Raw genomic sequence first — 11,558 nt, 5'->3', positions numbered from 1 at the left:
TCTGGAAAGAGTGTAGAAAAGAGCATCAAAGATGCTTAGGGGACCAGCGGCTAAAATATATAGAATGGATGATTGCAGGAATTGGGTTTGTCCAATCTAGTGAAAAGAAGAATGACAGGTAGCAGTGATAGCAGTGTTGCAATATTTGAGGGGCTGCCACGAAGAAGAGGGGATCAACTTATTTTCCAAACACCAGAAGGCAAGACAACAATGGATAGAAACTATTAAGGAGAGAAGCAACCTAGAATTAAGAAGTTTTCTAACAATGAGAACAATTAACTAGTGGAAGGGCTTGCCTTCAGAAATTGGGGAAGCTCCATCACTGGAGGCTTTTAAGAAGAGACTGGACAGCCATTTGTCCAGAATGGTATAGGTCCCCTTGCTTGAGTAGGAGGTTGGATTAGGAGACCTCCAAGGTCCTTTCCAACTCTTGTTATTCTGTTCTGTTATTTTCTGATTGTTGTTTGATGCCTGCCCCTATACATGTCTGTGCCGTTTCCTGTTTCCTGCAGCTCTTAAATTGAGAATGAGGAGCAGATGAGGGTCACAGGAGGAGTAAAGAGGAGGCTCTGATACCTTGGAGGAAAAAAAAAAAAGATTGGGGAGCAGTGATCCATTAAGCTTCCCTTCAACTGGGCAAGACCATGGACTGCTCAGGCTTCAGTGTCTTTAATGCTAGTCTGGGGTAAATGCAAAACCTTGGTAAGTGTCAGGAGAATTTCCAACTCTTGTTTGCACTACAGGTAATCCTTAATTTACAACAGTTCCTTTAGTGACTGCTAAAGGTTACAAAAAAGTGACTTAGGACTATTTTTCACATTTAACGATGGTTGCCGCATCTCCAGGGTCTTATGATCAAAATTCAGATGCTTGGCAACTGACTCATATTTATGACAGTTGAAGTGATTGTGTAATCACCTTTTTGTAATCTTCTGACAAGCAAGGTCAATAGGGAAATCAGATTCACTTCATAATCATCTTATTAACTTAACAACTGCGGGGACTCACTTAACTGGCAAGAAAGGTGGTAAAATGGGTCAAAATTCACTTAACAACTGTCTTACTTAGCAACTGAAATTTGAGGCTCAATTGTAAAGCCGAGGATTACCTTAAAGGCTCCTCAGAGGGTTGTGAAGCCTTTTCTTCCAGGTCTCTGACCACTTGGACTAAGTTCTTGTTTAGGAGATAAGCTAATAGGCCTCCCTGCTATCATTTGGATATTTATATCTCATTTCCTCTCCATTCTTCTTCTGCCTTACTTGCAATCTGTCACAGGAAAGCATTTTTATTAAAACACATCTGTTAACCTATTAGAGGCTAGACTAGACTAGCAAAGTAGATTTACAAATGCCAGCTGGCTGTCAGAAGGCATTTAACTCTTTCATCTGACAAAGCATGGACAAATTCAACCACAGTTTCAGCTGGGAAACTGAGCCTCCTAAAGCAAGCTAAATCCAAAAAAGAAAATCAAATTCCTGGAAGTTTGGCATTCAGACAAATTAGTCATCAGTAGACACATAAAAGGGATAAACCACATTTGCGCAGCATTCAAAAGAGATAAGAATAAAATCTAGAAAGAAAATAAAAAGAATAGAACACATCCCCTCCAGCAGCCAACATCCAGATAAGCAGAGATTAACACCAGACAAATAGTCAACCAGAAAATAATACCCTAATGGCTTACCAAGGACTTACCTGGGCAGAGCCAATTCTAAAGGGCACTTGGCATACCATTATGCCATATGTATTTTTCTCTGTTTCTAATACAAAACATGAGCTTTGCTGTCAAGCACTGGGGAAATCAGGAGATTCTGGCAGTTCAAAGGAATATAAAGATTTTGCAAGCTTAAGCTTCTACAAGAATCTGACCAACTAGCAGTCAAGGGAAATGAGTGGGAGATAAGGAAGGCATTCAAGGTGGGCTGGACTTAAATCTCTTCCCTCAGGCTCAGCCTCTTCATCTTCTACATCTGCTATGGAATCTGATTCTTTCATGTGAAGGCATTGCCTGATTTGCAAATTCTTACTTAATTTTGCTACCTTGAGATGCTACTTTCTATGCTCTCTGAGCCTAAAGAACAAACAAATCTCTTTTAGTACAGATGTGTCTCTTCTCTCTATCTCTCACCTTCTCTCTCTCCCTTCTTTGTTTAATGCATTAGCCAAAATGCTGTGTAGGACAATTGCTAATTGAAAAATCACCGGACAGTTCTCTTCTTCTAGCATCTTTGTTTATGCTCTGCAGCAGGAGTGATGTGAATTCATTGATGCTGACCCCACCTTACCTTTGCGGTTCTTCCTCTCTTCATCCAAATGCCTGCATTTAATTTAGTAGCTTCAGGTGTTAATTAATCAGCCATTCCATAATGTGCAATTTCCAATGCCGACTTGCTAATGAGACTTTCAAGGTAAACCTGAAGATGAACTGCTTTGCGGGGAGGAAACTCTTCAGGTCTTTGCTGCTAAATGTCCAGGTGTGAAGATTTCCTGTTAAAAAGTATTTAAAACTATTAAACTTGGATGTTTGTCAGCAGAAAGCCATGGATTAGCATCCTGCTGGATTGATGTTTTCACTGAGAAGGTTCTTCAAAACAATGTTGGTGAAGATTTTTTTTTTTTAATAAAGTATTTTTATTAGTAAAAGAAAAATACAACAACCAATAACTGGTAAAAGACAATACAACATCCACTGTTTCGCTTTACATTTGACTGCGTTTCAAGACATTCCCATAATATCAAAATCATTATAGACATCAAAGGTTAGGTATCTTCTTCCCTCCCTCCCTCTTTCCTTCCCTTGTTTCTTCTTTCCCACTCCCCTTCCTTCCCTCCCTCCTTCTCTCCTTCCCTCCTTCCTTCCCTCCTTTCTTTTCCTTTCCTCCTTTCCTTCCCCTTCCCTTTCCTCTCTTCTTCCCCCCCTCCTTCTCTCATATCTTCCCTCCCTCCTTTCCTCCTTCCCTCCTTCCTTTCTCTTCTCTTAAGTTCCCTCCTTTCTTCCCTCCTTCCCTCCTTCCTATCTACTCTCCTTCTCTCCTTCCTTCCCTCCCTTTCCCTCCTTGCTTCCCTGCCTTCTTCCCTCCCTCCTTCCTATCCCACTTTCTTCTCTTTCTTCTCTCCTTCCTTCTTTCCACCTCTCCCTTCCCTTCTCTCTTTTCTCTTCCTCCTTTTTAACCTTCCCCCCTTCTTCTGCCTTTCCCTTTTTCCTGTTCCTCTCCTTTCTCCTCTCCATCCTGTCTTTCCTACTACCCCCCCTCCCTCCAATCTAACCTTTGTTGCATTTACATATTTTCCTCTACTGAGGACGACCCGGTTCTCTTTCCTTTCCTTATTTAAAAAAGGCAAGCTTTACAAGATGCAAGATGAAGAATTATTTTCATCTCCCATTGCTCATCTCGCCTTAGTTGGTGAAGATTATTAGCGCAACACAATCAGGCCAAACTTCTCAAAAACTGCAGTTTCTCAGAATCAATCCTTCGATGTCGTCCGTCTTTGAATTCACTCTCATGGCATGAAGTAAAGTAACTTGTACAAGGAGTAAGACCAATTTATGGAGACAAAAACTCTCAGTAACTCTTAGATATGTTCTACCTTCAAAAGCTGTCTCCCTACTGAGGAGTAGTTGCAGGAGACAGGAAGGTCCTGACCTGTGGCCTTTGTTACATGCAGTAGGCAGTGAATGCTCCATCACTGGAGGGTTTCAAGAAGAGTTTGGACAGCCATTTGTCCGGAATAGTCTAGAGTTTCCTGCTTGTGCAGGGGGTTGGACTAGAAGACCTCCAAGGTCCCTTCCAAGCTTTCTTGCTACAGTTAAGTGAATCAATTGCAGTTGTTCAGTTAGTAGCATGGTTGTTAAATGAATCAGACTTCCTCACTGACTGCTTGTCAGAAGTTGCAAAAGGTGATCACATAATTCTGGGCAGGGGTGGGTTGCTCCCTGCATTACTGCCAGTTCAGTGTGCACAAAAAAAGTCAGTGGTTTGGAGTGCCCACTAGGGACCTAAGTCCAGGACCCCTTAAATTCCATTGACTCTTATCCACAGAGGTTTGCCTTGACCATTAGTAAAACAGATTCTTGTGTGTAGGAAGTAGTAATAAAGAAAGTGCTTTCAACTCAATCCCTGTTCCTGGTTATTTGGACCTGACACTTAAATCCAGATTCGAAGTTCCAATGGTTAATACCCTCCCTTGGTCACATCACCACATTTCTGGCTCTCAGCAATAGGACTACATTAACGGCCATTGGCAGTGCCCCATGGTCACGTGATTGTGTTTTATGACAGTTTTGCCAAAAAAACTGCATTTATTTCCTGTTTACCGTAAAACTGGCCCATAGCAAACCATGGATCTGCAGCATGTCATTTTACAATTGTGATGTTCACTTCAGGCACAGTGGTGGTGCAGTGGTTAGAATGCAGTACTGCAGACTAGCTCTGCTGACTGCCAACTGCCAGCAGTTTGAGTCTCACCAGCTCAAGGTTGGTGAGCAACATGGCTGCCGAGCCCTTCGCTCCGGCGTCCATACGGGAAAACAGCCAAAGAAGGAGAAATTGCCCCCAGAAATTGAGCTAGAGAGAGACCAGGGCATGAGCGATTTCTTGGGGGGTCTGGTGCTGGCAGCGGACTGGAGGGATATTGCTCTCCAAGGCTGCCTTTTAAGAAAAACGCCGACGCCGTTCGGGGGCGCCCGGAAGACGCCGCGGCCCAGCTGATTCGGAAAAGCGTTTTAAAGATGCCGCCCGGGTGCCGTTTGGAAGGCGTCGCGGCCCAACTTGGCTGGAGACGTTGGGTAATACTGTTTGGAGGTTCGTTTGCGACCCGGCTGGCCTGAGAGAGCCTCAACTCTCCCCCATCTGCTGGCTGAGAGAATCTCCCCCCCCTTCTGCTACTTTCTCTGCCTCGTCTGTGTCTCTGGTTGCTGTGGCCGTTCCTGAAAACGCAGCGGCTCGGCTTTTAGGGGCTGTCATCAGGGCTAGGCGAACCGAGCGGCTGGCTTTCCATCGCCGCTGCAGCCTTTCCCCTCCCTCCCTTGACATCTGCGCTATGCTTTGCTCTGAGGAAGGGGTAGCTGGATTCCAACATCAAAGTGGCTAGGCTGGATGGCTAGTTTTTGCCGCTCCCACTGCAGTTTCTCTTAGGCCGGTGCGGGAAGAGGTTCCTGTAGGAGAGCGAGCTCCAGGGGACCTGAAGAAGAAGCAAACAGCTGAAGAAGCAAACAACTGGGTCGCCGCTTTCGGGCGGCCCTCGTATGATGCCTTTGGGCGGTGTTTTTCAGCTTTTTCGGCACTTTCAGCTGCGCCTTCCCGACCGTGAGGACTGTGAGGAGTCTTTAGATTTGCACTGGACTATCCATCGCCCCAGGGAGAAGGCGGTCAGCCTGGGACAGCACTGGGAGAGAATGGGAGGTTGTTTTCATCTGCTGCTATTGCACCCCCCTTCCTCTCCCCTCGGCTTGGCCTCCCCTGTCGGTGCATTCTCCCCTCCACTGGGCCGTCGCCACTGCAGGGCCTTTTGCTGTTTGAGATTTGACTCCTCCCTGAGTGCGGCTTTTGGACTTTTTGGATTGCATTTTCATCTGCCCTTTTATCTGCACTTTCATCTGCACTTTCATCTGCCACGGCCATCGTTGCCTGATGCCGCCTTGGACCTGCTGCCACAGATAGCGCCACTACTGGACGAGTGGGGGTACTTACAGTACGTAAGAAGGCCCTCTCCTTTCCTCAACCATCCTGGACTTTTTGGACCTTCTTTTTCTTTTCTCCTCTTCTTTCTTTCTTTTGTATGGGATATGCATGGGATACGCATGTGATTGAGTGAATGGTCCCCCTTTTATTGATCTATTTTGCTGTATTTTATGTGTTTTAACTATCACGTGGGGACTGTCTGAGTGAACAAATGAGTGTGCTTGATTCGGAGGGCCTGCCGGGGAACGCGGGAGCCATAGGGGTGGTTGAGGGAACCACGGACACGGGAGTGGGCCGGAGCATCACGGTCGTAACAGGGAGGGGCAGATATGGCGGGGACTTTAGGGCTGGCCATTACTGGGGAAGGAGGGCTCGCTACGTCACAGAGATCCCTCCTTCCGGCCCTATGAGTCCAACTCCAAGGCCAGATGGCGCGAGTAATCAGGACCCTGGTCTCAGGCTGTTGTCGCTAAATGCCAGGTCTGTAATTCACAAGGCCCCCCTCGTCCGGGACTTAATTTTAGACAAGAGGGCAGACCTGGCATGTATTACTGAAACCTGGCTGGGCCCGGAGGGAGGAGTCCCCCTCGTAGAGATGTGCCCAGAAGGATTTCAGGTGCTCCATCAGCCGAGAGCCCAGGGAAGGGGTGGAGGTGTGGCTATTGTTATCCGAGAGTCTCTAGTACCTCGTAGGATCCCTGCTCCGGAGCTTGTCGGGTGTGAGTCCCTGCTGGTGAAGTTGGACCTCAAGGGTCAAGTGGGTTTGCTGTTAACGTACCTGCCTCCCAACAGCGTTGCAGCAGCCCTCCCCTCGCTCCTCGAGTCGGTAGCCGAGCTGGCAGTTGAGTTCCCCAGGCTTATGGTTCTGGGGGATTTCAATTTGCCTTCGCTCGGTGAACACTCTGATGGAGCGCAGGAGTTCATGGCTTCCATGACAGCCATGGGCTTGACCCAGGTAATTCGGGGCCCAACCCACTCAGCGGGTCACACGCTCAACCTCGTATTCCTCTCGGAGCAGTGGACTTGTGATCTTGGTCTGAGGGGTAGTGAGATCATACCCCTGTCATGGTCAGACCACTGCCTACTGAGGCTTGACTTTCGGAGACCAAACCTCCACTGTAGGGAGGAGGAACCGACCAGGTGGTTCCGCCCCAGGCGACTTATGGACCCCTTGAGGTTCCAGACGGAGCTTGGGGTTATTCCTGATACTCTCGCCCACAGTCCGGTGGAGACCCTGGTTGCTGCCTGGAACTCGGCAGCGTCGGAGTCTCTTGACCGGATTGCGCCACTACGGCCACTCCGAGGCAGTGGATCCAGGAGGCCTCCTTGGTTTACCGAGGAACTCCGGGAGAGGAAGCACCGGAAGAGACGCCTAGAGCACCTATGGAGGTCCAACAAATCCGAATCGAGCTGAGCACTTCTAACATCGTGCATCAAGGAATACATCAGGGCAATTAGGACGGCAAAAAGAGCTTATATTGCCACCTTGATCGCCTCCGCTGAGTCGCGCCCAGCCGCCCTGTTTAGGATAACCCGTTCCCTCCTAAATAGGAGGGTTACGGAGGATCCCCTGCAGGGTAGGGCTGAGGACTATGTCCAGTTCTTAGCGGACAAAGTTGCTCGGTTTCGGTCGGAGTTGGACTCCGATTCTGCAGATCCAGCCGAGGCACAAGGGGATAATCTGGTAGACCACCCCTGGGTTGAGTTTCAGGATGTTGCCCCTGGGGACGTGGACAAAGCCATGAGAGCTGTGAGTGCCTACACATGTGTACTGGACCCGTGCCCCTCCTGGCTGGTTGCTAACAGCAGGGAGGTGACACGGGGCTGGATCCAGGCGGTTGTTACTGCCTCCCTTCAGGAGGGGGTCTTTCCCCCCGCACTTAAAGCGGCGGTGGTGAGACCCCTCCTGAAGAAACCATCTTTGGATCCAGCCGTTCTTAACAATTATTGTCCAGTCTCCAACCTCCCCTTTGTGGGGAAGGTTGTTGAGAAGGTGGTGGCCTTTCAGCTCCAGCGGTCCTTGGAGGAAGCTAGCTATCTTGACCCATTCCAGTCTGGCTTCAGGCCTGGCTACAGCACAGAAACCGCTTTGGTCGCATTGACCGATGACCTCTGGAGAGCCAGGGACGGAGGCTATGCCTCCATCCTGGTTCTCCTTGACCTCTCAGCGGCTTTCGATACCATCGACCATGGTATCCTTCTGCGACGACTGCGGGAGGTGGGGGTGGGAGGCACTGTTTTGCGGTGGTTCTCCTCTTACCTCTCGGACAGGTCGCAGTCGGTGTTAGTTGGAGGGCAGAGATCGACCCCTAGGCCCCTAACATATGGGGTGTCGCAGGGTTCGGTCCTGTCCCCCTACTTTTCAACATCTACATGAAACCGCTGGGCGAGATCATTCGGCGGCACGGGATAAAATACCACCAGTATGCGGAAGATACCCAGTTGTATCTGTCCGCCCCATGCCAACTCAATGAAGCGGTGGAAGTGATGAACCAGGGACTTGAAGCTGTTAGTGACTGGATGAGGGCTAACAAACTCGTGCTCAACCCAGATAAGACCGAGTGGCTGTTGTGTTTCCCTCCCACCAATTTGGCTAGTATTCCATCTCTCAGGCTGGGGGGTCAAACACTACGCCCCTCAGACAGGGTCCGCAACTTGGGAGTCCTCCTGGACCCACAGCTGACTTTCGAACATCACTTGTCAGCTGTGACCAGGGGGGCATTTGCCCAGGTTCGCCTGGTCCACCAGTTGCGCCCCTACCTGAACCGGGAGGCTCTCACAACAGTCACTCGTGCCCTTGTGACCTCTAGGCTGGAATACTGCAATGTGCTCTACATGGGGCTGCCCTTGAAGAGTATTCGGCGACTTCAGCTAGTCCAGAATGCGGCCGCGCGAGCGATTGTGGGTGCACCTCGTTTCACCCACATAACACCTATCCTCCGCGAGCTGCACTGGCTACCTGTCGATCTCCGGGTGTGCTTCAAGGTGCTACTTGCCACCCATAAAGCCCTCCATGGTAGTGGATCTGGATACTTGAGAGACCACCTACTGCCAATTACCTCCACATGACCTATTAGATCTCACCGGTTAGGCCTCCTCCGAGTCCCATCTGCTGGTCAATGTCGACTGGCAACTACGCGGAGGAGAGCCTTCTCGGTGGCAGCTCCGACCCTGTGGAACGATCTCCCCGTGGAAATTCGTATCCTCACCACCCTCCAGACCTTCCGCACAGCCCTCAGAACTTGGCTATCCCGTCAGGCCTGGGGTTAAGACTACAACCCGCCCGAATAGTATGAATGTTGTGTTTTAATTATGTATTTGTCTTATATGTTAAAAGTTTGTCTCCCCCCCCCCCTTTTTAAGTTGTAAGCCGCCCTGAGTCCCCCCAGGGAAAAGGGCGGCATATAAATAAACTTTAAAAAAAAAAAGGTTGACTCAGCCTTCCATCCTTCCCAGGTCAGTAAAACGAGGATCCAGATTGTTGTGGGCAAGATGCTGACTCTGCAAACCGCTTAGAGAGGGCTGGAAAGCCTTGTGAAGCGGTATATAAGTGCTATTGCTATGAAAACTCATAAAATCGAGTTGGTCACATGATTGACCTGCTTTACAACTTCACAACTTAAAACCATGATGAGCAGTCTCTGTTACAAACAGAAGCCAGAAGGTTCCACCAATTACCCTCTTTGACTAGTAATGGATCTCAGTACAACTGCAGTGATTCACTTAACAATCATGGCATAAAGATCATAAAATCAAGCATGGATCACCTAGCAACCGTGTAATTTAGCAACAGAAATTCTGGTCTCAATTCTGGTTGTAAGTCAAGGTCTATTTGTAATGCTCTCCCAACACTAACATCTCCAGCATCTTTTAAAGCCACTAAGAAATTGGACACCACTTGATGCTTTAGTTCCCCTGCTAGGAAGTCATGAAGATTGCTCCAGCAGCTGGTGCCCATGGTGAAGGGTGGTGGGTCAGGCAGTTGTCTGATTTATATGCTGCTCCTCACTCAAAGCAGCTGGGCTTCCTTTAAGGATGGACAATATTCTCTTGAGAACCTGCTGAGGGGAGGATTGGGAACTGATCAAGCAACACAGAAAGAAAGGAAAAGTTAGAATCACATTTGTCTCTGCAGTTGCTTTTATGCCGGAGGGGACAAACCCTGCTCTCAGATTCCTGGTTGTTGGTTTCTGTTATTTATGCATAATAAAAGAAGGCTCGTAATGTAAAATGATGAAAAGATTAGACCAACCCTTTCAATCTCAGCAACTTTTAAGATGTGAGGATTTCAACTACAGCATGGTTGGCTGGGGAATTCTGGGAGTTATGTGAGAGTTGCATTCACTCCACTCAACCCAGGAAACAATCATTTCAAGCTGAAATAATGCACTGGGTTCCAAATTGGAGAATGTCTTCAAGAAAGGACTCTCAGCGGCCCCATAGAATGAAAATCTTGTTTATTCTCTCTGCAAACTCATGAAAATTCTTCTTGGTACCCAAATGTAACCAAACGTGAATGTATCTCTCCCTATTCCTATGTTAACTTTGGGTACTTTCTTTCCCCTCCTTACTTATTAAATTGATGATGTCGCCTAGTTGGGTAATGAACATCAGCAAGAAAACAGCTAAGCTCAGAGAGCACCAAGGGCTCCATGGTTTTTCTCCTTCTTCTCCCTTCCTCTCCTTCTCCTCTTTGCAAACCCCACTCCCTTTTAGCACTGATGATGTTACCTAGTTGGGTCATGAAACATTTGCAAGAAAACAGCCAAGCTCAAGAGAGTACTAAGGACCTCGCTTATTAAATTTCTGCAAAGTTCAGTTCTTAATGAAGGCACCTTGGAAGTAACATTTTGAAAGAAAATGAAACCTTTTCTCTTCTCTTTATCACAGACTTGGTCCACTGACTCCTCACCAAGATGCCGTTGGTGAAACGCAATATCGAGCCCCGCCATCTTTGCCGGGGGGCCCTTCCTGATGGGGTGACCAGCGAGTTGGAGTGTGTGACCAACAGCACTTTGGCCGCCATCATTAAACAGTTGGGAAGCCTCAGTAAGTGGGCAGGTTTCGCACAAACTCCTTCACCCCCGTTAGTCAAAGCAGACCGAAGTAGGGTGCAGTTGCACCAGGGAATTGGGCTTGAGAGTTTCCAAGTCCCTTTCAGTTCCATGAATCTTAATTTTATTTAATTATTTAATTTAATTTTTAAAAATTTATATGCTACCCATCCTGCCAAAAGGCAACTCTGGATGGTTTTCAACCAAGTTGAAATATAATTCTCGGCTGCATTAATAGAGGGGTAGAATCAAGAACATGTGAAGTTCTAGTACTGCTTTACAAAGCCTTAGTAAGGCAACATCTGAAATCCTGCATCCAGTTCTGGGCTCCACAGTATAAAAAAGATGTTGAATGCAGAGAAGAGCAACAAAGAGGATTAGGGAGCTGGAGGCTACGTCTTTGGTTCAGTCTATTGCATCAGGCCAGGAAATGGGCTAATTCAGTAACCAGCCTAAAGTAACGTAAAGGTAGTCCTTGATTTACAACAGTTTATTTAGTGACCATTCAAAGTTACAAGGGCAAAAAAGTGACATGACCATTTTTCACAGTTATAACCTTTGCAGCATCCCTATGATCAAGTGATCAGCATTTGAATGCTTGGCAACTGATTCACACTTATGACCACTGCTGTGTCCTGGGGTCACATGATCCCCTTTTGTGACCTTCTCACAAACAAAGTCACTGGAGGAAGCCAGATTCACTTAACAACCAGGTTACTACCTTATCAACTGCAGTGATTCACTTAACAACTGTGGCAGGAAAGGTCATAAAATGGGATAAAACTCACTTAACAAATGTCTCACTTAACAACAGACATTTGGG

The 11,558-nt window shown here is 47.6% G+C and overlaps 1 protein-coding gene across 2 annotated transcripts in view; it reads left to right on the top strand.

Moving 5' to 3' along the window:
• The first annotated feature begins 532 nt into the window (after window positions 1-532).
• Window positions 533-11,558, top strand: part of LOC106548636 (actin-binding protein WASF3) — a 30,022-nt gene continuing 18,996 nt past the window's right edge. The window contains exons 1-2 of one of the 2 annotated variants that reach the window (XM_087727400.1): window positions 533-702; window positions 10,572-10,730. In XM_087727400.1, coding sequence (XP_087583526.1) covers window positions 10,598-10,730 — 133 coding nt within the window. In that variant the 5' untranslated portion in view covers window positions 533-702; window positions 10,572-10,597. The remainder of the gene's footprint in view (window positions 703-10,571; window positions 10,731-11,558) is intronic. The other variant, XM_087727399.1, reaches the window with a different exon arrangement.

This window comes from Thamnophis sirtalis, unplaced genomic scaffold (assembly GCF_051295495.1).
Source record: "Thamnophis sirtalis isolate CommonGarterSnake01/CBP01778 unplaced genomic scaffold, rThaSir2_p1.2 scaffold_13, whole genome shotgun sequence".
Taxonomy (NCBI): Eukaryota; Metazoa; Chordata; class Lepidosauria; order Squamata; family Natricidae; genus Thamnophis; species Thamnophis sirtalis.
The sequence above is the reverse complement of the archived record's forward strand: the minus strand, read 5'-3'. Positions and strand labels throughout refer to the sequence as shown.